At 37.0% G+C, this 23,916-nt stretch overlaps 1 protein-coding gene across 9 annotated transcripts in view; it reads left to right on the forward strand.

Annotated features, from left to right (window-relative positions):
- STK39 (serine/threonine kinase 39) overlaps positions 1-23,916 on the forward strand; it is a 77,128-nt gene that overhangs the window by 22,566 nt on the left and 30,646 nt on the right. For 8 of the 9 annotated variants that reach the window (XM_079311568.1, XM_079311575.1, XM_079311567.1 and 5 more), the window contains 10 exons: positions 69-210; positions 2,361-2,416; positions 3,972-4,081; positions 4,180-4,281; positions 4,472-4,605; positions 7,822-7,870; positions 7,976-8,041; positions 19,350-19,472; positions 19,600-19,632; positions 21,533-21,600. In XM_079311568.1, coding sequence (XP_079167694.1) covers positions 69-210; positions 2,361-2,416; positions 3,972-4,081; positions 4,180-4,281; positions 4,472-4,605; positions 7,822-7,870; positions 7,976-8,041; positions 19,350-19,472; positions 19,600-19,632; positions 21,533-21,600 — 883 coding nt within the window. Of the gene's footprint in view, positions 1-68; positions 211-2,360; positions 2,417-3,971; positions 4,082-4,179; positions 4,282-4,471; positions 4,606-7,821; positions 7,871-7,975; positions 8,042-19,349; positions 19,473-19,599; positions 19,633-21,532; positions 21,601-21,853; positions 21,948-23,916 lie in introns of those variants that run through there. The other variant, XM_079311572.1, reaches the window with a different exon arrangement.

The following is a 23,916-nucleotide window of genomic DNA, read 5'->3' on the forward strand; positions in this document are numbered from 1 at the left end:
TTTCTAAAGAATCTGATATGATAATGATTTGTATATGCTTTTTTTTCTCTCCTGGATCTGCAATACAGGTTCAATGCTTGATATAATAAAGTATATTGTCAACAGAGGAGAGCACAAAAATGGTGTGCTTGAAGAACCCATAATAGCAACAATTCTTAAAGAAGTTTTGGAGGGCTTAGACTATCTACACAGGAATGGGCAAATTCACAGGTAGGAGCATATACATAGTGAAAAACATTTTCAAAATTGCATATAGCTTGTTGATTCTGGTCATCTGCAGTGGCTTGGCTAAGAAAGTTGTATTGCTTCTTTCACTTCTGTAAATGTGATCATTACTTATCAAGTGATAGTACTCGGGCAGATGCTGTAATTTTGATTGCAGTTTGTCACTAATATTTAATATTTCCCTGGGTCTTTATCCTGTCTCTCTCTTCTAGTTTGGATGGTTTGTGCTGTGATAAGCATGCCAGAACTGTGGTCCATAGTCCTGTGCGTGCTGGTGCTCCAGACACCTAATCTGATTCTAGTTTATGGTATATGTTTTGTGACTTGTTTATTGTGTTTGCTGAGTAAACCTGTAATCTTGGGTGCTTGGACTCCTGTAAAAATGAGAAATTACTTTTTTCCTGGTAATCAGTAAATATCTATTACAACTCTACAGACTTTCTTTATGACCACGTGTGAAGCTAGGATTGGCACTGTGGAACTGCATCTTAGCATATATGCATCTAATGATTGCTGTGTTCTGTACATCCTCTCCTCCATGTAAATTGTGCAGATCCCCTGGGACAGAATATGCATATCTGCTATGGGAACCCAGAGGTTGTTACCACTCTTTGATGGTTGGAAGTGTGTTCTGACCTTCCCATTAATTTTACTGAGGTGAATTTTTCTTTCAAGGAAGGTGTCTGCAGTAGATTCTCCATTTCAAGAGTTAGCCTATAGTAAGGGAATCTTACCAAACCCAAAACCAGATTTGCTGCAGACAGGACTCTGAGAATGGAGATGGTACTGATGTAGCACAGTAATTGTTCTTTATATGTGGTATGTCTTATGTCTCATCTTATAAATTAACTGTCTCTGATGTAAATCAAGAGCTGTTTCCTCCTTTAGCAGAGAATAAATTGAGATAAACAGAGAAATAAAGAATAGCTATCTTGACTTCTGGTCTGGAATGCCAAAGATCTGCCTCAGATCTTAATTCACAGTATTCTTTTAAGCTGATACTGTTGTGAAGGGCACATTAATGAGAATTCAAGGATAACAGGACTTTCTGAGGTCGGATTTGTGAATTTCCCATGTTTATTCCTAAAGCACCTTAAGATAAAAAGAGAGATCTATATGATGCATCTGAGATTTCTCCTTTTTAAAACTGTGCAGAAGTCCTGTTGAAGTTGAAACACTGTGCCTTCAATTTTCCATGTACATTGTAGGTGAATGTTGTGGTATAGTTAGGAAATACTGTGTCAGCTGACATTTGTTAGTTGGAGACATTTTCAAAATTATTTGGGGATCTTGTTCTGTTGTTTCAATTAATTCTTTTTTATATGTGTATATATATATATGAGGAAACAGGTTATATTACCTTTCAGTAATAATAGAAATTCAATAAAGCTTGGAAAGGTTAATTTTCTCAAGTCTCAGTTATGATAGATTCTGTATGACAGTTTTAAACTGTGCATTAAAAATGGGGTGCATGTTTCTATGAAATAAAAAAAGAAACAAACCAAACCAAAACAACCAGAAAGTTTTCTTCTGAACATTGCATGTGAATAGTGTGTTAAATAGATATTGTTAACTCTTAATCACGTACTAAATTTTGAATACATTCAATGCCAAGTGACTTTTCACCACTGTACCTGATGGCAAAATATCTCTGCTGTTCCTGAGCTTTAATACCTTAATTGGATAGAAATGTACAGTACATTTGCTTCTTTTGAAGATATGTCTCTTCTCTGAAGAGGTTGAAGAGGACAGGTTTTTTTCAACTTTTCTTTCTCATTAGTGGTGCAGTTGGATGTGAAAAAGCTCTAAGTGTTTCAGTTTGTGAGATTATGTTTATAAAAGGTGGTAAACTAGACTTTGAACCTAAATATCTGTCTCTCAAATTCTATCCCTGAATTCTGCTCATTTATGCTAGAGCTGAATTCTGGTCTTTTTATGTGTGAAAGTTTGTTAAGAGTTTGAGTTCTGCACTCTGTTTTAATGTTATTCAGTTACATTTTGCACATCACCTTCCTTTTTTTTTTGTTTAAATTTGAAAATGCTATCTTGTGAAACTATTCAGTATGCAATATTTATTTGTTTGCATAAAATATGCAGTATGTGCTTTCATGCTAACCCCTGTTTGTACATTCTAGAGATTTGAAGGCTGGCAACATTCTTCTGGGTGAGGATGGCTCTGTACAAATAGCAGGTAATGGTGGTGGTACCACTGATACCAAGGGGATAAGTTTTTCTGTTGACTTTTAAATATTCCTTTTGCTGTAGCCACAGGTTTACCCCATTTCAGATTTCAGGATTCTTGATTAATAATACTTGACTCAGAAATTATTTAGTATTTTTCTGTGTCCCATCAAATATATAAGGAAGCTTTCTAATGTCCTCGTAATGCTTCCATTTGATTCACCCTTTGAAAAGCTTGTAAATGGTAGAAACTTATATTTCTGTTAATTTCGTTTTTTTCTGCAAGAAATTGTAGTAATTCTTGGGGATCCAACAATCTGTGTGTACTGTCCTTCATAAGGACTTTGACTTTAAGTTTACTAGTCACTGTGATGCATGAGATATATCTCACTGAGAATTATTTTTGGCACATCTGCCATTTGTCTGGCAGTGGTATCTGTTGAATATAGTTTAGCATCTTAAACATCCTCTGAGTGCATTGATGTGCTTCTTGAGCTGTAAGAATTAAATTATTTGGTCTCATAAGAGCAAGGCTCATATCAGATTATCTGGAAAACAATGGGAGCAGGTGGTGATGCCTGTCCCTTCCCCCAGCACACTGCCAGGCTTTCCATGGTCTACAGTGGGTGACCGAGCACTGAGAGCCCTCAGTATTAAAAATGGCTGTAGACAGGAGTTGTAATTTTATATAAATGATGCTTTCAAACTACCTTGTAAATATGTATTTTAAGGGCTTTAATATGCCAGTGTCACAAACTGATAAAAATACATTTTTCTGTCACTACTGGAGGTGTTTTCTTATCAGCTTTAAAATCAGATAATAAGAGGAAAGCAATAGGGAATAAATGGAAGTCTATAGTGAACTACTCGATGTCAGTATAAATGGATTGTAAGGAGTTGAAAATCCTCTTCATATAGGTCCATTCAAAACTGACAGTGTTTCTGTGTACACTGGGAACCTGCTCTTTCTTCCTCTTACATACCTACTTCTCCCATACAGCTGTCACTGATGTAATAATGGGTTAACAGAACACTGAGGTGTTTTTTTTTTTCCTTCTTCTGTTTTAGAATTTGGAAAAAGCTATTTATGTCTTGTTCTGCTAAGTACATAATAGTGATGACTTTTCTGATTGTCTTTGGTTTATCAAATTCCCATGAGAATTGAAGTTACATATAGTATTATCTCTTGTTCAAAATATGTTCATATTTAGTTGCTATGTAGAAGAAGCTCCTTGTCTTTGAACAACAGCAGATGCAAACCTTGGCACAAAGTGCATATTTGAAAACCCTAAGTGACAGATGTACTGGAATCCTTTGCAACTTTATTCAGGAAGACACATACTGGGAGGTGAAACTTGAGGATGTTTTAGTCTGGATTTCCCTGATAAAACTATACCTTCTATTTAATAGCATTTTATGAACAGTGTGTTGTGGAGCAAAGGTCAGCTCTGCAATGGAGAGTTTAGATAAGCATACCTTTGGGAATGGACTTTATTTTTAAAATGTGAAACTTTTGCTTTGTTGTTGATAGTTTAACAGATCTCAGCTTTTCTCATCTTTCACAGATTTTGGTGTTAGTGCATTTTTAGCAACTGGAGGTGATGTTACTCGTAACAAAGTAAGGAAAACATTTGTTGGTACTCCCTGTTGGATGGCCCCTGAAGTAATGGAGCAGGTATTTGTAATGCTAATTAAAAATGTAAAACATTTTGTCTTTTCATTTTGGAACTTGAGACATTACCACCTTGATTTTCACTTCTGGTTCTGTTTCAGGTGCGAGGTTATGACTTCAAGGCCGATATGTGGAGTTTTGGGATAACAGCCATTGAGTTGGCAACAGGAGCAGCACCTTATCACAAATACCCTCCTATGAAAGTAACAATCACTTTGTAATTGTTAATGCTGTTAGCTGTATTATTAACACTGCTAGATAGTTAGTACTACTTCATTTTCAATAGCAACTCAGGCTATCTAAACATGTATTCTGTGGAGTATTTTTTCTCTTTTAATTTCTGCATTTCAAATTAGTTTTGCTTACGACACCTCATTTTTGGGTTTATTTTAGGTGTTAATGCTAACGCTTCAAAATGACCCTCCCACTTTAGAGACAGGTGTAGAGGACAAGGAGATGATGAAAAAGTATGGCAAATCCTTTAGAAAACTAATCTCATTATGCCTTCAAAAAGATCCTTCCAAAAGGTAGGTCACTATTGCCATGTAAAATAGAATTATTTTTGAAAATATGTAGACTACTTCAAGCTACAGTGACATAATCTTTAAGTGTATAGTTTGAATTTTGTAAATAGCAGCCTTCAGTCACCTCCATCCAGGGAGAAGAAATTGCCTTTTTACTGTTCCTTAAGTTTACTTCTTCTGATTGTTAACCTAATGTATTTGTACTTAAACACAGTATTGAATTAAGCGCCAATCAAGCAAAAGTCCTTGCTCTACATATTAATTTCTTATCTGAAGCAAGATATCAATCTTGATACTGTGCACAAGTCTAACAAGCCTGTTCAGACTGAGCAGCAGAACAGTTGTTAATCAAATATATTTTGTTAAAAGAAAACAAAAATAAATAATTTTATGTTGATTTTTCTCATAACATAAACTTAGTGTTTTTTTAAACTGGGATATTTCCAGAGAAATTTCTTATTAAGATGTGTTTGTTTTTTTACTGTAAAGTTAGGGGTTGAAGTTTCCTCATATTTATGTAGGGAATTGCATGTCACAGTGTCTTTGCTGTTTGTTCTTTCTTGCTATGTTTTTAAGTAGCCAAGGTGATGAAAGTATTAAATATCTATTCCAAAACCATTGCTGAGGTCCCAAGTTCCCTGAATTAGTTTATTTATTTGTTTTTATGCAGACCCATTTTTGAAGGCTTTTTTTGTTGAATAATTGTAGGAAGCACATTCTAATTAGCATTATTTCCTAAGGCATTTAGTATATCACTGTTTTCTTGAGTTTCAGAGCTGCAATTTTTGTGGAAAGATTGTTCAGAGAGAGCAATCCTGGTTGTGTCATTTATGGTGTGTATTTCCTGATACAATATTAGCCTAGGTCCAGGTTGTGGTTGTAGGGAATCAAATTGAAAAGGTGACAGCAGGAATACTAGAGAACAAGTATAATTAAGAAAAAAGATTGTGGCTTGGTCTTTATTCTTGAAATACTTGAGAAATATTGTTTCACTCAAAGATCATTTGTGTACTGCTCTCAGATTGTGTACTGCTTTCCCTTGTTGGTCTTAGAGTAGCAAGTCCTGATGCTTTAGGCTTAGTGCTGCAGTTTGGTTGCTTACAGATAGGAATAACAATAATAGTGGATAATTAAGCTCTTGATAATCAAGGTTCTTTTAGTTTCCTGTATCTAAGAAGTTTCAGGGCAAGATTAAAGTGGTGTGAAGTAATGACAAGTAAATAAAATGAGTTTTCCTTGTCTCCTTGTATACATAATGCTGAGCTACCTAATGTGTAGTAAAGGCATCGGTGTTGAAACATTGGTGTTTAAGGTACTTACTTAAATTTATACATTTATTAAAACACATGCAATACCTTAATGGAACAATTAGACCAGCAAATAGATGTTCAGATAGAAACAGTTATAGGGCAATTGTTTTTGTACTGGGGGGTCATCACTGTTTTTCATATTTCTTACAATCCAGGATGTAACTGTTCATGGAGATCCTTCCAGTAGCCATCATGCCAGTTGTGGGAGAAGTCTTTGCTCTTTGTGGCAAATCCAGGAGTGGCCTTGCACTGCTGTTGGCTCAGACTATAATGTTTTTCTTTTGGGGATCTCTGTGGGTGTTTCTCTCTTCCCAGTGCCAAGGATGCTGCTCACAGTCCTCAGTACAATTCATTGCCTCAGTTTGTGTGGAAGAACAGGGCCCGAAAGCATGTCCAGACCTGCTCAGAAGTGTCTGGCATGATTAATGGTAGAGGAATGGAGAACACTAGTTTGGATATAACTTTACTAAAACATAGTTTTAAGTGTGCATAGCCATGTTATGAGATGTGATGGTACTGTACTTTGAGAATTTTAAAACTTTGGCACAGAAGCTGATTTTTCTTTTAAGTAGTTTTCCCTTCCTTTTTGCTCATCCAAAATACATGTATGAATTACTGCTGAGTCTGGTGGTCTCCACAGGATCACTGATCAGAGCTCCTTTATTGTAGAGCTTGATGCTTTGGAGGTGAAGAAAAATACATGCTCTGTGGAACCTACTGTCTGTGTCTAAATTGAATTCTTTTTGTTAATGTCAAGAGTTGTTTCATTAATCCTTGCAGGTATGAACTTATACATACATACATACAATTTTCTACTCCTCTTTCATTCACTTACTGTACAGATTTTCTCCTCAAAGAAATAAACTAGGTCAGATGTTTGGGATTTTCTTGAGATGGAGATTTTCCAAATGGATTCTTTCTCACTGCTTTACCTAGTTTGTTCTATATTCAATCTCTTGTTGGAATTCAAAGGGTAAACTAGAGCAGATGTTGCATCTATTCATTTAGAAATTATGAGTCTTGAAGATTTTGACTTCCACAAATTCGTGTCAAAATTAGTCCTGGATGATGGTATAGGCTCCTAATGGAAATGATGGAGGATTTTATCTCATCCCAAGAGATGCTTCGCTTTCTCTCCAGAGTCTGCTTCAGTACCAGAATCTGGCTTTGGCTAGATTAAGTAGCTTTTTGGATCTCTGAAGCTAGGGAGACAAAACCTCCTGTTGGAATCACTTTGGTAGCTGTGACATTGTGGTTATCTCTTGGAAATGCTGAAACAGACTTAAAACAGAACTGCAAGTAAAAATGAAGTGTCAATTTTTACCTTACAGCTGTTGTTTTGGTTTGTATTTATCTGTTTGATTGGAAGATGATCCCAATGACTCTCTTTGGTTTATGCATCAGATTAATAGTGTCTGTATAGTTTCTTGAGAATATCTGCTGACATCAATAAGGTAAAAGAATGCCAATAGGAAGTACTGATGCTGCTGTATAGAAAATGTAATTACGCTTTTATTGCAGCTGTGGAGCAAAGTTTTAATTGTATTCATAGAGTCATTTGGGGAAGAAAGAAATACCTGCCATTTTTGTGAGGTTTTTTTGTTTGTCTTATTTAAAAGGTTAAATGCATTTGTGTTGAACAAAAAAGGGGGAAAATTGGCAGCTTAAGAGATTGATTTATTTTTTTTTTCTCTCTCTTTTGTGGTATTTTTGCCATAGAGAGGCTTAATTTTTTTCGTGTGTGGTAAGTGAGTTTGTGTGAATTAATTCAGTAGCTATTATCATTCATTCCCCATTCATACAGTACTAATTCAAAAGTTTTAGAGACGTACCATTTAACTAACGTCTTGTACTGTATTCACTGAGAGGGGTCTTTGTTTTCTGTTCTAATTTATTATTGATCTTTCAGGCCCACAGCAGCAGAACTTTTAAAATGCAAATTTTTCCAGAAAGCCAAGGTAAAACGTTTAACCCTACGAGTAAATTTTGCTCTGCCTTAAAATCTATGTGAATTTTCTCTTTCCTTGTATTGATTTTTAACTTAACAAATGTTGGTTTTGCAGAATAGAGAATACCTGATTGAAAAGCTTCTCACTAGAACACCTAATATAGCACAAAGAGCAAAAAAGGTGAGTGCATTCACGTATTTTTCTTGGCTGGTGTGGAAAATAAAGCAGGGACTCCTCAGTTGCCTTACATTTTTAGTTGACTTATTGAGCCATACTTTTAATGTAGTCCTTCAAAGACAGTGAATTTTGAATGAACATTTTCTGCAGCCTTGCTTTCTCTAGGAGCCCTGAGGCATTTTTACTTCCTTTCTAGCCTTGTCAAAATGATACATTATGTTTGTCATACTTGATACATTTTTTTTCTCAATTCCTCTTAGAAAGCTACAGGTGAAGTAGTTGTGGAGGGAAAAGTTGACTTGCAAATATGTAGGTTCATAAACTGCACAATATCTTCGTTGATCACCTAGGGAAAGGGTGAAGATACTTTAAGTTAAATTTATTGACAACTGCCTGGTTCTTTGGATTATATCAAATGTTATTCCCAAAAAGTCAGGTCGAAATTGTGCAAGAGTGCTGCTGAGTTTTTCAGACCAGTGAAGCCTTATTCCACAGGTGACAGGGTTAAACCCACAGTTATGGCATATGCTGGTATTTCTCTGGTGCCTTTGGCAATTGTATAAATGAACTTACCAAGTCATGTGCAGCAGAATAAAAAAAAATAGTAACTCCTAACAGGTAAGTATTTAAAAACCTTTAAATGTGGAGCAAACTGCTGTTCATAACAGCTAAGAAACAGGCTCCTGTTTGTCGTAGTAAAAATTATTGAACTCCCTTTTCCCTTTCTGTTGTGACTGAACTCACCATGCCTCTTCAGAATGAGGCACCTGCTCAGAGACTGCTGAGCTCTGCAGGTGACATGGTAGTGTGCTGAGTGACCTTCTGAAAGCAGGCTTACTGGGGGGTGTTTTGAGGAGGACATTTCAGAAAAGGAGCTGTTTTAGTCTTTGTTGGCATGTCAGCTACCCTGACTGGCACTTGTATGATTTTCTGTTGTCTTTGGGAGTATTGCTTTGGTGTAATTCTGCAGCATTGAAGTGTTCTCACAGCTGATGGCTCACATTTGGAAGAGACAGCAGGACCTGAGTGCTTCAAGTTCCTTCGCATGTTGTTTGTATGGCAGTAATTTTGGGAGCTGGTTGGTGTGGGCCCTGAGAGGCTGGAGCAGGAAGGGCTCTGGGAGGGTTTGTGTCAGGGGTGCTGAGCAGGCTCGCCCTGAGGGCTGGAGTTGTTCAGGGTTTGGCCGTGCGGTGGCAGCAATGCCCACACAAGCCGCGATCCAGCCGGGGAAACCCGGCTCTGGGCTGCGGCTCGCACCTTTACTCGGGAGCCGGGAGTGGTTTAGGAGAGCTGGTGCCAGCCGGGCTCCTGGCACAGCCTGGCCTCGGGGGTTTCCTCTCCAGCATCCCGGTCAGCTTTAGAGACTGCCTGTTCACCCATGCATGCACCTGTGCTTTATATTTCTGTAGATAGCACAGCACTTGGAATTGTGAGGGGAATGCAGGGTAGCCTCCTGTACAGCACCAGAAATAATTTTCTTAATTACTTGTTTGACAATTCTTTCTAATTGGAAAGAGGTTTTAATCTTAAGAAATCAAAATTATACAGTGATGGAGACAAATTAATACGTCTTTAATTACATCGTAAATGGAAAAAAATATTTGGGTTTTAGCTACTGAAAATGCTAAATTATTTATATTTTAAAGGGACACAATATTAAAATTCATTGGAGATTTAAAGTTTAATTCACTTGTTAGAACTGTGCATGTAGCTGCTCTTTTAAGATACCATAAAATATAAATGTACTTTAATAATAAAACTCTGGGGTTTTGTTTAAAAAGCTTGTGTAAGTAGAGTTTGGTTACTTAAACATTAACATGTAAAATGTCTAAGAGCTTGCTCTTGGAAGAAGTAACCCCTGTAATTGAAAAGCTAATATCACTAGGGCAATAGATAGGAAGGAGCTGGTGTCATCACTGCAAATTATCTTCTGTGGCACTTGGTGTAAAATGCCTATGACTAATGATCTGTAGCACCACTGCTAGTACAGATGTCAGATCTGCCCTGCAGTAATCTAATTTTTCTTCCATTTACCACATGTATAATTGCTTGCCTTGTTACCCAGAACTCCAGCCTCAGTTCAGTTTTAACTTTAAATTCTTCTCTCTTGACATAGTGTTCACATGTTTTGCTTTGGCCTTTATAGCATATTCTTGCATCTGTTTTTTCTGAATGTGACTTCTGGTCTGTTTGTGAAATCCTGAAAGCAGGTACATAGGTCTTCTATTTGAGGAAAACATTTGTTGCTGTAAAGGTGTCCTATTTTAAACCCCAATTTGATAACTTTGAGTAACATTTTTCCATTTGAGCAACATCATCATTGTGTGTTTAAAATGCTGTTTAACATTAGAGTTTTAAGAGATGTGTTCCCCCATTCCATTGCTTTGTTTGCTTTTAATTCTGCTGAATTTTAAATTATGTCCTTCTTCATTGCCCTAGCCTAGTAATTAAGGATAATGCTGAACCACTTACCCAGGAGGAGCATGTCCTGCCTCTTTCTGTGCAGGAACCTGGTTAGATATATATAGGTACTGATCCACAGGAGTGAGTGTTACACCATGCAATCTCTTACTGGCAGTTCTGGGTTTCACTAATGGGACTGCTCACCTGTGAAAGCATTGCTGGTATGAAGAAGAGCTGGAGAAAAGCCTGTGAGGAATGGTCCAAGCTCAGTGTGGTTGGGTAAGCAGGGACATACTCTAAAGCCACGCTTTTGTCATTGATATAAATGTAGGAGCCCTGACACCTTGTGCCTCTACCAAATTAGGTGGTGTGATGGCAGAGCAGCCTGCCCTGTCCTGCTTGAATGAGGGCTGTGTGCATTGCTGGCATAAAACAGCCCCCCAAGAGTTTACATATACTATTTATAACACATGCTAAAGTAGTTTTAGTTTCTAACTGAACACTAAATTGCTTCATTTGTGATTAGGATTGCTGTATTGGAATAGAGCAATTTGAAATTTGAAACAGCTTGTAGAGTTCCACAGTCAGTTTTCAAATCTTGTCACACTAAAATATTAATTATAACTGTAAGTACTCTCTATGCCCAAAGGCCCTGGGTCAATTTTATAGTTTTATAATCCTATTTTTTAAATTTTTAAAATCTCCTGCATGACTGCCACTTCTACAAAGTGAACAGGGAAAAAACATGTATCTGCATTTCATTTTATTGCTGTCTGAAGTGCTGCTAGTAAAAAAAAATAAACCCTGAGCAATAATTGGGCTAGAATTCTATTTTTGGAATGATGGTATTGCATTGTGCTCTTAATAGAAGCTTTTTTTAGAGTTGAGAGTTGTACGTTAGTGGGAAAAACCTGTGACAGCATGAAGAGATGATTAGTGTGAGTGATACCAGTTTCTATTATACTTCACTAAAAATTCTCTTATGGATGGGTTGGAATTCTAGCTCCTCAGTACAGCTATTTTAAGGTAATGGTCATGTTTCATTACATAAGATATCATCAATCCCCTGCATTTAATGAGAAAAGTATCATTATATGCCAGATTTCTTGGACAGCTGTAACAGCATGATTGCACCTCAGCAAGACATACATGTGCAGCCCTTCCTTGCTGCAGTAATGGATTTAATCTGATAGATACATCTCACCAGTGATGTATGTTAGTACAGCTGGACTCTAGCTGAGTTGAAAAGCAGAGAGCAACATGAACCTGAGCTCAGATTGTTAATGCAAGCTGATATTAACTTTTCTTTACAGTTTAAGAACAGCTTATTTAAATGATATTGACATATAAAGTGAAGGGACTTGTTATACTGGAACACTTTTTCTGGAAGGCAGTAGCTGAACTATAAATATGTGTTTGGCAAGGCTTTGTGTGAGGGAGGGCCTTCCATTGCAGAGGATTAATTGTTCAGGTTATCTAGAAAAGTGGATTAAAAAAAAAAAGTGGAGCTGTGTTTACATAGTTGAATATACTTAAAAAAAGGAGAATTTGCCATTCACACCATGTCAGGTAATTTTTTTTACTTTCAAGAAGTTGTTGGAAGGGAAATTTAATAAAAACACTTCTTCCAAAAATGTAAATTTGACAGCAATTCTAATAATGAGAAGGCAGTGCCTGCATTAGTGGGTAGTAGAATTGCAAAATGTTTTAAGGGGCAGACACATGCAGTTGTATCAGCTTTGCTTTAACATCTTTTATAAAGGAAGAAGATTGCTTAGTGTTTTTGCCACCCAATAGTAGCACAACAATAGTTGTGCTATTAGATGCATGGAACTCCTTGCACTATTTGAGTTTGTCAGTCTTTCCTTTCACAGGGTGCTTTTACCATCTGTGTGACTGCTTGTGAAGGCTGGATTTTGTGCCTTCTTAAATGGATTTAATGGTTACAGAAGAAATGAGCTTTGAAACAAACCATGGCTTAGTTTAGTGCCTTTGTACTTCAAATAGCCATATGCATATCTAAAATAACTTGGATTACTTATTATGGCAGAGTTTAAAAGCTCACACATGATTCATCTTAGCTGTTGAAAAGTAGTCCTGCTCCCTATTGGAAGGTGTGTTCCAGTCCACAGGCTGTCATGATTCCATTTCACAGTTCATTTTTGCAGTGAGTCCTTGTCTCTTGTATAACTGCATTGATCTGCTCCTTAGCTAATGTTGTGTTCATGACCTGTTGTCCTGTTCAAAAACACCTTGAACATGGACTGACAGGAGCTCAGTGAGAACTTTGGTGATTAGACCAGTAGCTCTAAGTATTTGGTATTTATTGAAGCTGTTGAAACTTGCAGAACTGGAGAAGGATTTTCTTTACAAGTGCTGTTGAAGGAGTCGTGATTAAAGAATCAAGACAGGATAAAGGAAGTCTGAGTGTGTGTGATGCTGGTAATAGTCTTTGATCAGGGAGTAAGCCTTGTAAATAAGCAGAAGATAATCCTATTTTATTGCCCTGTTTTGTAAGTATTTGGTTTTCTGTGACTGAAAATGCGCAGGAAGGTGCTGGTTTTACCTGTTTACTTTCTGAGAAGTTAAACCTCAAGCATTTCACTCACATAACATCCAATACCAGATCACTTCTCTTGGATTTGGAATGGCTCCCTAAATGAAAGTGTCTCAATGGAATTAGTTTTTATTTAATAATTTTCCCAGATTATAGGCCAGATCAATAATGTGTCAATGCAGCCAGCAACAGCTGGCTAGCTTGATCACCTTAGTGTCATGGGAAGATGTGTCATGTCTCTGGAAGAGACAACCTTTCTGCCTTTGTTCATAAAGGTTACAAGGAGTTTTGGGAGGATGTGGAAATGTGTATTATGTGTGATTTTTGTATATTTTTGGGATGTTTGTCAGGAAAGTCATGCAGGCAAATGAATTACAAAAATATTTAGCCCTAGAGTTAGAAAAAAACCCAAAAAAACAAAGGGAGGGAAATTTAAAATGGAAAGACCCCAGGCTCAAGAATCTGAACAAAGTGTAAAGTAAATACGTTTTCCTGGTTAGACCCTGTAAAGCTTTTACAAGTACAATACCAAAAATAATTGTGTGTTATTTGTTTTGACATTCCTTTTCCCACTCCACTTGTGCTTGATACTGGTGATATTCTTGGAAGTTCCTGGGAAGAACTGCAAGGGAAGTACAGGTGAAGCAGGACATCCTTGAGATGGTGTTATGCAGTGATACTATAGGGGACTTAATTTAGCTGAAAAGTGCTCTTGTCTCAAGGAATTAAAATTATGTCTGGATCTGGAAACTTCAAGGTTTTAACCAGAACAAGTAGATGGAAGCCAGCAGAGCAGAAAGAAGGGCTGGGACAGTAATAGTTCGCTTCTGTCTAGCTCTGAAAAACAGCTCCAGAAGAAGGTTATTCAAACAGTGCATCTGCAGCTAAAGGTAAAGTCAGACAGTATGGGAAGAGAAAGGGAGTGTCAGGGATGCAGATCCCAGCAGGGCTGTGTGGGATTTCCTGGCAGCAGAGGGCAGCCACATCCAGTGCCATGGGCTGGCGGGATCCATCCTGCCAGAGCTGTGTCTGCGCTCACAGGCTGGGAGTCTCCCTCCAGCTCGGAGCTTTTAAATGCTGTAGCCTGGCTGAATGCATGCTGCTTCTTGATATCTGACTAAAACAGAAACACTGTAGGGTTTACAAAATTGGATTTTATAAAAATTGCAGATCTCTGTTAATTATTTTCATGTTAATTTATGACTTTTTTTGAAAACTATACTCACGTTTTAATTTGATCACCTTAATATTTGAGAGAAACCTTGAATAAGTTCAGGTCTCTTTAAAATCTATGTGGAATGCAGAATGTGTATTACAGTAATTTCTCTTATGTACATAAGCAATTGGAAACCTCGGAGAAAATAGAAAAAGGTAGAAATTAGAATTTCACCTTGACATGGTACTTTAAAGCCTCTGAGTTACAAGTAAGTGAAAGTCATAGTAATTTCTTCTTTGAATTCTGCAGTAATAGATTGTTTTCATAAATATCCTTTACTCTGTATCTAATGCTGACAATGAAACCCACCTTATAATGAGTTTTCTACTACTGAATAATGAAAACACTACATGAGGCTGTATTTGTCTTCCTTCTTTTCACCTCTGGTTATTTTAAGAATGTAAACAGCTTGGATGATAGAAAAGCATGGTGGAATTGGAAATTATGATTATCAAGGTGGATCTAGTGATCCTTCTAGTGAAAAGTCTTCTTGTAGTGATTCACCATCATGATGTGCATTCATTAGAGCAGCCAGGAAAGAAAACTCTAAAGATCTGTGTCTGTCTTCAACTTTCAAGAGTACTGAGGTACTTCACTAATTTGCAGTATCTTTGATTTGCTTTCTTTGATTCTTGCCAGGTATCCTTGGCCTTGGCACCTTAATTTGATTGGAAGGGTAGAGGGAAGGAGGCAGGGAAAAGAAAGAGGATGGAAAAGAGCCTCGCTCTGCATGTGTGAATTAGCCATAGGGTTGTGCCTGATAGCCATTTGGGATTCCTTGTGTTTGAGGCAAAATGACACTTTTGTGGAGCAGTGTATCTCCTCTGCACAATTAATTGAAAACATCCTCCTGAGCACAGGTACATGTTCATGCCTGAAAGGACTATTGTTAAAATGTGAGTGAAAGAATTATTTGAAGTTAATAACATTGAGTAATGAAGTTTACGTAGTGGAACTAATAAATGGAGAAATAATGTCTGAAAACCAAAAATCATACTGAGTTACTAAATTTGCACATTTCCCATGTGACTGGAATTTTAGCAAAACTGCAGTTTCTCAAAGCAAAATCAGATTCCAATTTTGTACTCAGGTTGAAAGCAGAGATAATAAGCATGTTGCAATATTTAGGTAAAAACTGGTGTTTAAGGAAAGCAGAATTAGGAGTTCAGGGTATACTTGCACTTGTAAACAAGATGTTTTGGTAATGACACAGTCTTACTCTGAGCCCCTGCATTTTGCTGTCTCTGAGCAGCATTATCCCAGCATAGAAGAATTGGTGAAGAGTGGAAAGGGGGAGGGTGTTGGACAAGGAATCCCCCGGAGTGAGTGAGGACTTGGCACATGGATTCACTGGTGCTTTTCTCATCATTTCCTCTAGAGGTGCAGGAATTGCTCCCTCATCGTGTCTCTCTTCAGCTAATAATGCCTTTGTTTTCCTCTCACTGATAGCTGCACTGTATTGCATTTCCAAATTGGAGTGTAGCTGTCTTCTCAATTGATGGCCATGCCCTTGGGTGTCACAGTTGTCATCATGTAACCATGATACTCTTTGGCATATAAAAACAAACCAGTTCCATAAATATTTAAAGCAGATTATATTTATTTTTTTAAACAGAGATTTGTTTTTTGTTGACTTCTGCTGTGTTATCCCTTAGAAAGGATGCTCTTTCAGAACCAGTAGAAAGCTGAAGAGGTTCTGTTCAGTGCAGAATTATTGGTCTCCTGTATTATTCTTTCATGAAGAAAGAGATAATGATCTTATATTTCTTGACTTTAAGCTTCCAGTGTAATTGATGCCTCTAGGGAATATTCCAATATTTGCATATGAGTATGAAACACTGCAAATTCAAACTTTTTTTCCAAGTAGGAGAAAAACAAAGAAAGACTAATGTTTTTTTCCATGATGATATTTTCAGCATTCAGAATGGTTTAAGAGGAAGGGATAGGAATGAATAATAGATTCTTTTTTTCCCAGTCTCTGGCATCCACATATAGTGAGTACATCAGTGCCTAGAAACCAACTTATGTTTTGCTTCTCTACATTGTAGTCTTCTTTTCATCAAGGCTTGGGAAATGTGGCAGACATTCTCCTGGAAAGCCAGTGCATGGTGTTATTGGCAGGAAATGTTAAATTATCTGTATCCTACTTTAAAAGGGTGGAGACAAATACAGCAGTTTAGCTTATAATTAAATCTTTGTAACTGTATTGTATTCCGCAATAAACTTTAACCAGGAACAACTTACATAGCAATACTGCTACTACTATTGATATAATTCTTACTATTCTGTGGTGGTCCTGGTTTTTTCACTAACTGATTTGTTCAACCATTCTCTGCTTTAACTGATGTTCATAATGTCTTTCTTCCACAGCTGTGGTAATGTTGACAGTACCTTATTAGGCTTTTCTTCCTAGAAACAGCTTTTGGTTGTACATTTCAATGTTCTGAGCTACTTTTGTGTTGGCTGTAGTTTACCTGCCAGTCATTCAAAGTAATTTTTTGTTCTCTGGTGTCTTCTGACTTACATGAAATATGTTTTCTAATATGTGTTAATTTGTCTTGTAAGACTGAACTGTCATTGTTTTTTTTATTAGCTGAAGTAATGATCAGTTTAGTTCACATTTTGGAAGGATCACTACAATTTTTAATCAGTAAAATCCAAATCAGCATGTTTTACTTTGTTTTCCTTTCCCTCTGAAATACTTCTTGAGAGCTAAAATTCTAGCATAAGGAATTATCAATGTGTATTTTTGACTGAAGCTGATAGGAAAATTACATTTGTATGGTTACTGCATGCAATGTAAAATGTAAACCAACTTACTTCTTATTTTTGTAGATACACAAGAAGTTTGTTTAGATTCTATGCTCTGTCCTGGATTTGCTTTGTGCCCTTGTGTATAAATAGCTTCATTTGTTTGCTGCTTTATTCCTCTCTGTAAAATGGAAGACCTGTAGCAGGGTATCAGGAGAAATATATAGAATATTCTTAGTTGCCTTAATGCTGTTATTATTGGAGTGGAACACAAGCATGCTGTGTGAGGTATCAGTCTGCTATTAGTATCTCAAGTGATAGCTAGATCAGAAATTTAATATATTATATTAATTATGTATATTTCCATCCAATATCTGATACTAGAGTGAGATGTTTACACTGGACAAAGAGACAATTTTTTTGCAGACATGGTGTGCCACTTGTGCTGTTTCCTTCACCTAGGCAGGGTACATGCCTTCCATATGTGACTGATTCTTTAAGGCTTTAACCAGAAGTGAGTGATCAATGTCAGGCTTGTTAGTCTAAAAATTAATTCACCAAATGTTGCAAGTGCTAAGCATACACACCAATTTAAAAAATGTTCTAGACAACAACTTCACATTTTTGAAAGTTGAATAGATTGAATACTTTGCTCTAGCTGAAGTTATAATTTCTTTCCTGTGAACATGTGTGCTGGTGGGAATCAGTCAGATTGAAACAGAGTACCAGTAAACTTGTTTTGCTGCTTTCAGAAACCTCTCAAGAAAATAATTTAATTTAACGTGATATTTTGCTTTGTGCTAAGTTTCTTTTCTTTGAGCCATTTTTTTTTTTTATTAAAAGGCAGTCTATTTAAAAACTTGAATTGCGCTCCTCTCTGCAAATGATGCAAGCGTCATTAAGCCCCATTAAAATCATTCTGTTTAGAATAAGTCTTCAAAACAACTGAAAATGGAAGCAGAAGAGATACTGATTAGTGCATGATGCAGTGTTTGAATGTGTCTGTAAATCAATATATCCTATTGTGCTGGAAAAGATGGTTTTAGTTGGGGGTGTTGTCCTCTGCTAGGTTTGTGTAGAGCCATTTGGAAGATGCCTGTGCTGTTAAACAAAAGCCTACCTTAGTCTCCTTGAAAGATAATAAATTGCTTCCACAAGCAGCAGGCAAATTGCCTGCTAGATTACCTTGTGCCTGTGCTGATCCCTGACAATGTTGACAGTAAGAGCCCACTGATTGTGCCCTGGGCTGATTGCAGCTGAGTAAAGAATTGCTGTGCTACTGCTTGCTTTGATGTCTGCCTGGTCCTTTCTCTCAAGCACACACAAGCTGCTTTTACCAAGCTTGGAGGTTGTTAGGCTAAAATTGGTCCAACAGGAGCTTGGTATGGGAAACAGGGAAAATTGCACAGAATTTGTCCATCAAGAGATGGAGTAGAGTATTCCCTCAGTGTCCTGCATAGGTTTCCCCTCTTCTCAGTTAAAAATGAGAACAAAATATGGAGAAACTGAATAGGGCACTCTAATTCAGTTGTACAGGGGAGAAATGTAAGGGAGCAATATCATAAGGACTGAAGGAAGTGCAGAAGTGTGCTGAGGTCTGAAAATGTCACCCTCTTCTCTGGTTTAGTCTTATATGTGCAAAAGGGAAGGGAGAGTTTGCAGATGAGTGTTTGGGAAGTGAAGGAAAGAAGAGTGGAAAAGAGTCCAGACAGACATCAAGATACATATTTGTGAATGGACAATGTTTTGGAAGAAGGCCCCTATCACTCATGCTCTTGTGGTGTCAATCCAGCCAGTTCCAAATTATGTTTGGCCTAAGCCCAGTACAGAAATAGCATAAGTGCCCAGCTCTTTATGAAGATCTGCTTTGGAAAAATGGTATTAATGCCTGCATCACAGTTTCCTTGGAAGCTCATGGTCTCAGACTTGAAGTGGTCCATACTATTTTCATCTCATGCATCTTGCTGGTATGGTACCTGACACGATTTAGAAGCAGCTGGGATTTGTCACATGTTGCATCTCTCTGCACATCATGGTTTGCAGCAAACCATAGGGGTTTAGAGGAGGGCTAATACCAGTTTAGCCTTTTTTTGAAGTTTCATTATGTTGAAAAGCACTGTAATTTTTTTTAGTCGGATTTTTATATTTAGCTTTTCCCCCTGATTTGTGTTTTCCATCACTGCCACCAACCAACAGAATATAGAGCCAAGTTGATCACTGCTCATACAATGCAAGACATCAAACACCACTGTCTTAAGAAGGTCAGATATTAGAATCTGTTAGTGGCTCCTGCAGTAAATTAATGAGAGCACATAAAATAAAAAATGCAAATAATTGCTGACACCAATAAAGACTAAAGATGTCTGTATATAACATTTTGGCAGGTCAGACGAGTGCCAGGTTCCAGTGGTCACCTCCATAAAACAGAAGATGGGGACTGGGAATGGAGTGATGATGAAATGGATGAAAAGAGTGAGGAAGGCAAAGCTGCTATTTCTCAGGAAAAGGTATCTTCTGTTTATGCCAAGACATTTATACTCTGAAAGACATTGTCTTTTACGTTAATTGTTAGTATTTCTAGATCTTTGTTGCATAAAGATGCATTGCTCATATTTCACTGCATTTGTTTTCCAGTCACGAAGACTGAAAGAGGAGGAGAATGCAGAGGTAAAAATGTCTTTATCAATTTTTTTTTTCCAAGCATTTGAGTAAAGGGATTTCTTTTTCATGTCTGCTGTTAGAAATGTGAATTGAATTGGGAGTATTGTTCTGCAGCCTTGTATGACAAGTGCTTGTGAGGATAGAGCTGAATGTCATTGTGCCTGTAACAATGAGCTTCAGCACACAGTGGATAGGATGGATAGGAATTTAAAAGTCATGTTATGTTTGTGCCCAGGAGAATTCATGAAGATAGGTAATTTGGCTGTTTTAAATGAATCTTTGCAACTAGATCATGCTAATTGCTGTCTGTAAGGGTAATGAAGGCTGCATTGGAATAGCCAGAACATCTCCAAATAATTTTTTCTTCTTAGGGTCTATATCATGACATGTAGCTTCTAATTGAAATATTTCCTTCCGTACACAGTAAAATAGTTCAGTACTAAAGCATATTAGATTAATTCAGAAGAATAAAATGCTATACAGAATTTCGTGGCCCCTATTGCTGATATAATCAATTGTTTAATAGTATTATGGCTTAAAGACTAAATGGTTTTTAAAAATGTCTGTTCCTTGCCACTTCACCTGTAATTTTAGATTCTCTGGTTTTCATTGGTGTCAGAGAAATCTTCTAAAAGCCTAGCAGCTTCCTGACAGATTTAGTCCCATTAGCTCCTGTGATGACCCCAATGTCTCCATTGCAGACCTAATTTACACAGCTCCTCAGCATCTGAGATACATTATGTGAGCTGGGTACAAAAAAAAGGACTTTCACCACACAGTCTTTCTGTCTTATATATTGAGAGTTTTACTGCTTGTGACCCAGTTTATACAGGTAACTCATAATAAAAAATTGCTTAGTTTATGGAAGAGAAAAAACCTCTGCTTGAAGTCTTCTGTTGATTTTTGTATCCCAAAATTCTTTAGAAGATGACTTGGAACTAAAACTAGTTCATCTTGTCACTGTTGGTGTGTGCCTCTTGGGTCTTTGAGCTCCACATTCCTATATACTGCCATAACATGTCTGTTGAAGTTGCAGAAATAAGAGTAGCTTATATGAATGGAAGGAATTTAATTGAAGCAGAAAAAACCCTGTTCTCGTTTTAGTGATTGTGAAAAATAGTTTTCCAAAAATTCAATGTTTGCTGAAAATACACAGATAATAAAATATGGGCCTTGTGCAAATTTTTTAAAGTAGCTTTGATATAGAAAACTGTTGAAAAAACTGTCATATGAAATTTGTGATGCAAGTCATTATTTAGGGAGGGCTTGTGAACCCTTTGTTACTTGAACAGGCTGTTTTGTGACTGGTGACTATGCCAAGTTGGGCATGAGATCATAGTAAGGTAGAGGAGCCTGGTGCATTCTGTGTATAGGATAGACTTTTGCTTGAGACTTCATACAGATTTGAGTTGAGAGCTGGGAGGATATCATAATGTGAGGGAGGAGTGATAATGTGAAAGATATCAGTGTTCCTGATTTTTCTGTGGAAAACATCCTCTGAGCTGTGATACCTACTTTGATATGCTGCTAGTTCCTTGCATATGGGGAGATGTAATACTTCCTTAACTGTTACACAGAAGTACTGTGAGTAGCAGCTTGGAATTCTCACTGTGTGCATATTATTTAATAGGTGATTGTTGTTTTGGTGCAAAGGGGGTTATAAGCTCCTACACTCAGTGCTTTAATGCAGGCCTTATTTATTACTTGTTTCTCTGTAATTGAATATGGGAGTTTTACTGGTATCAACTATATTATAGGCTGTGTACTGAAAGTGTTTAAAGGATTTCTGAGAGTTAGAGAATGTGTTAAATATTCTGTGCTAACTTCAAACTGTTAGCATGGAAAACTTTGGGTATTTTTTTTTTCCTTTGGCATCCTTTACAAGACTGCTTTTTTTCTTTAATAGTCTCAGCCTGCTGTTAGTGAGGAATACAGTGAAGTTCCATGTGCAGTGAATCTTGTCTTAAGATTAAGGTAAGAGATCCTTCTATTTATTTAGCTGTATTATATTGATCTTCCTCATTACTTTCATAATATTAACATAAAATCAGTGCTGAAGTGTATAATCTTCTAGTAAGACCAGTATGAATAGGGTTTCTGTGACTAATTGCTGTCTTTTAATTGCTTACTGAAATAGTGTAAAATGAAAAGCAGAATATGAATGTGTCTTCAGGCTAAGTGTACCCTTCATTAAGTGTTTTCTTTCTTTTTTTTCCTTATAATGCAGAATCACAGTGAGAAGTTTTTAATGACTTACTTTCACACTTCAGCAGTCAGCCTCTCACAGAAATAAGCCATAACTGTATTACAAGTTGCCTACTCAAAATGTTTTGCACTGGCAAGTTTGATCAGCCACTGTGGAGAAGAAATTTGTATTTTAGAAAATGGATACAAATATGTTGTTTGACTTAAATTTTTACTTAGTTGAAATGAGTCAAATTACCTTTAATTAAAATCAATTTATAACTAAGATTTGAATAGCTTAATTTTGCAGTCTAGTTCTTGGATAAAACTATTTTTTCATACAAAACTTTGATAGCTTTTTAATGTTTTTTTTCTTAAAAAACTTAAATATCGCTCACTTTAAAACTTGCTTACATCCAGTTTGTCTTGACAGGATATCTACGAGAGGTTGTAAATTCCTAATTATAGCTATGGAGAAGAGTTAAATGTTACAATTTTTTATGCTAACAAAAAGATAAAAAGTCAGAAATAATTAGAAAATTACAACCAGTATGTTAGAAACAAATAGCAGATTTGTGCATGAACAAAGAGCTTCAAAAATTATTAGTGTCCTGATTCCAGCTGTTTGTAATCAGAAAAAAACCAATTACACAGAATGAGTGCCAACTTTCAAAATCTATTTTCTTCCCCTTTTTTTTGACTACTTCTCTAGTGACAGCTGCAAAGTAATTGCTTGGCTGCCAAAGGTTGTATACAAAAGAGAGGATTAATGAATTTTATTGTAGGAATAGGAAAGACCTAAAGATTATTTGGAATAATTTTAGTTGTCCAATTTACATAACTGCCCAGATATGCTATCAATATTCTTTTTCATCTCAGGTAGATGAAACCATTTACAAACAGACCAATTTGTACTGCTGCTTGGATGTACCAGTGAGGTGCTTTGGGTATCTATAAATTATCATGAAACCCAAAGAGTGATTAGCTTCTTACCCAGTTATTTGCAGTGTTGGCATATTCAGAGGGCAAACATTTTAGACCTGAAAGTATAGTAAAACATAAGGGATTATGCTTTTAGTTTTCTGCAGCTTTTAAGCCAGAAGTGAAGGAGGACTGGTCCTGGGAGACTTGAGTTGCTAAGCTCTTACTTGCACAATGAACTTCTGTTCTTTTTAAGGATCCTTTTAAATTCATGGCTGGAAAACATTTCCTCTTCCTACCTTCTCTAAAAGCAAGTCTCTAGTAGCGAGGTTAATTTCTTATATATATGAACATATAGGTGGTTATTAGTAGAAAGGGAAGAAACAAGAATTCCTATTTTAGGAATCAGAAAGTTTCCCTTAAACTGAAAAGAATAGTCTTGAAAAGCAGATATGCTCTGTAGCCTGGGAACGCTGTTTGCAGCATCTTAAAAAACCCCAAAAATCTGATGTGTAATTTTGCAGAGTTGTTAATTTAGCTGCTCTGCTTTTGAGGGAATAATGCTCTAGAGTGCAAACCTCTGTCCTAGGTGAGCTCTGGCTATGTCCTGTCTCAGTGGTAGGAGGTGGGCAGAGTTATAAAACTTTGCACAGGCTTTGCTTGCACTGGAAGCCTGAGAATGTGAGTAGGGTTGAAGCAAACACGTGAGCAGAGTGTGTGAGTGTGTGTGTGTGTGTGTGAGTGTGTGTGTGTGTGTGTGTGTGTTTGGGGGGAGTGGAGGGGTGCAGGCTGCACTAAATAACACACTCTGTTTTTGCATTTTGGAGCTTTGTGAAGGGCTGATTTGACCTGAGGGCTACAAGCTGACTCTATCTCTGCCCAGCAGTGTAGATTCAGAGATAGCATTTAGGATTTCTCTATGTTTGCTAATTTAAAGGCAAGAGTTATTTTGCTTATGGAACATTCACCAAAGCTCAGGCAGCCACTGGCTGACCATAGATGTTGTCCTTAGCAAGGTACCTTTGGTAGAACTTGAGTTGTTCTTCCTATTCACTGTTGACCCTCTTCACTGTTGAGACCTTTTTGTGGAAGTTGATGCAAAAATTTAGAGCTTTTTGAGCAGAAACAACTTGGTATGAGGCTTGGGAGTGTGAGCCATAATGTTTAAAGAGTAGTGCCTGGGAA

The sequence above is a fragment of the Erithacus rubecula genome (assembly GCF_903797595.1).
Source record: "Erithacus rubecula genome assembly, chromosome: 8".
NCBI lineage: Eukaryota > Metazoa > Chordata > Aves > Passeriformes > Muscicapidae > Erithacus > Erithacus rubecula.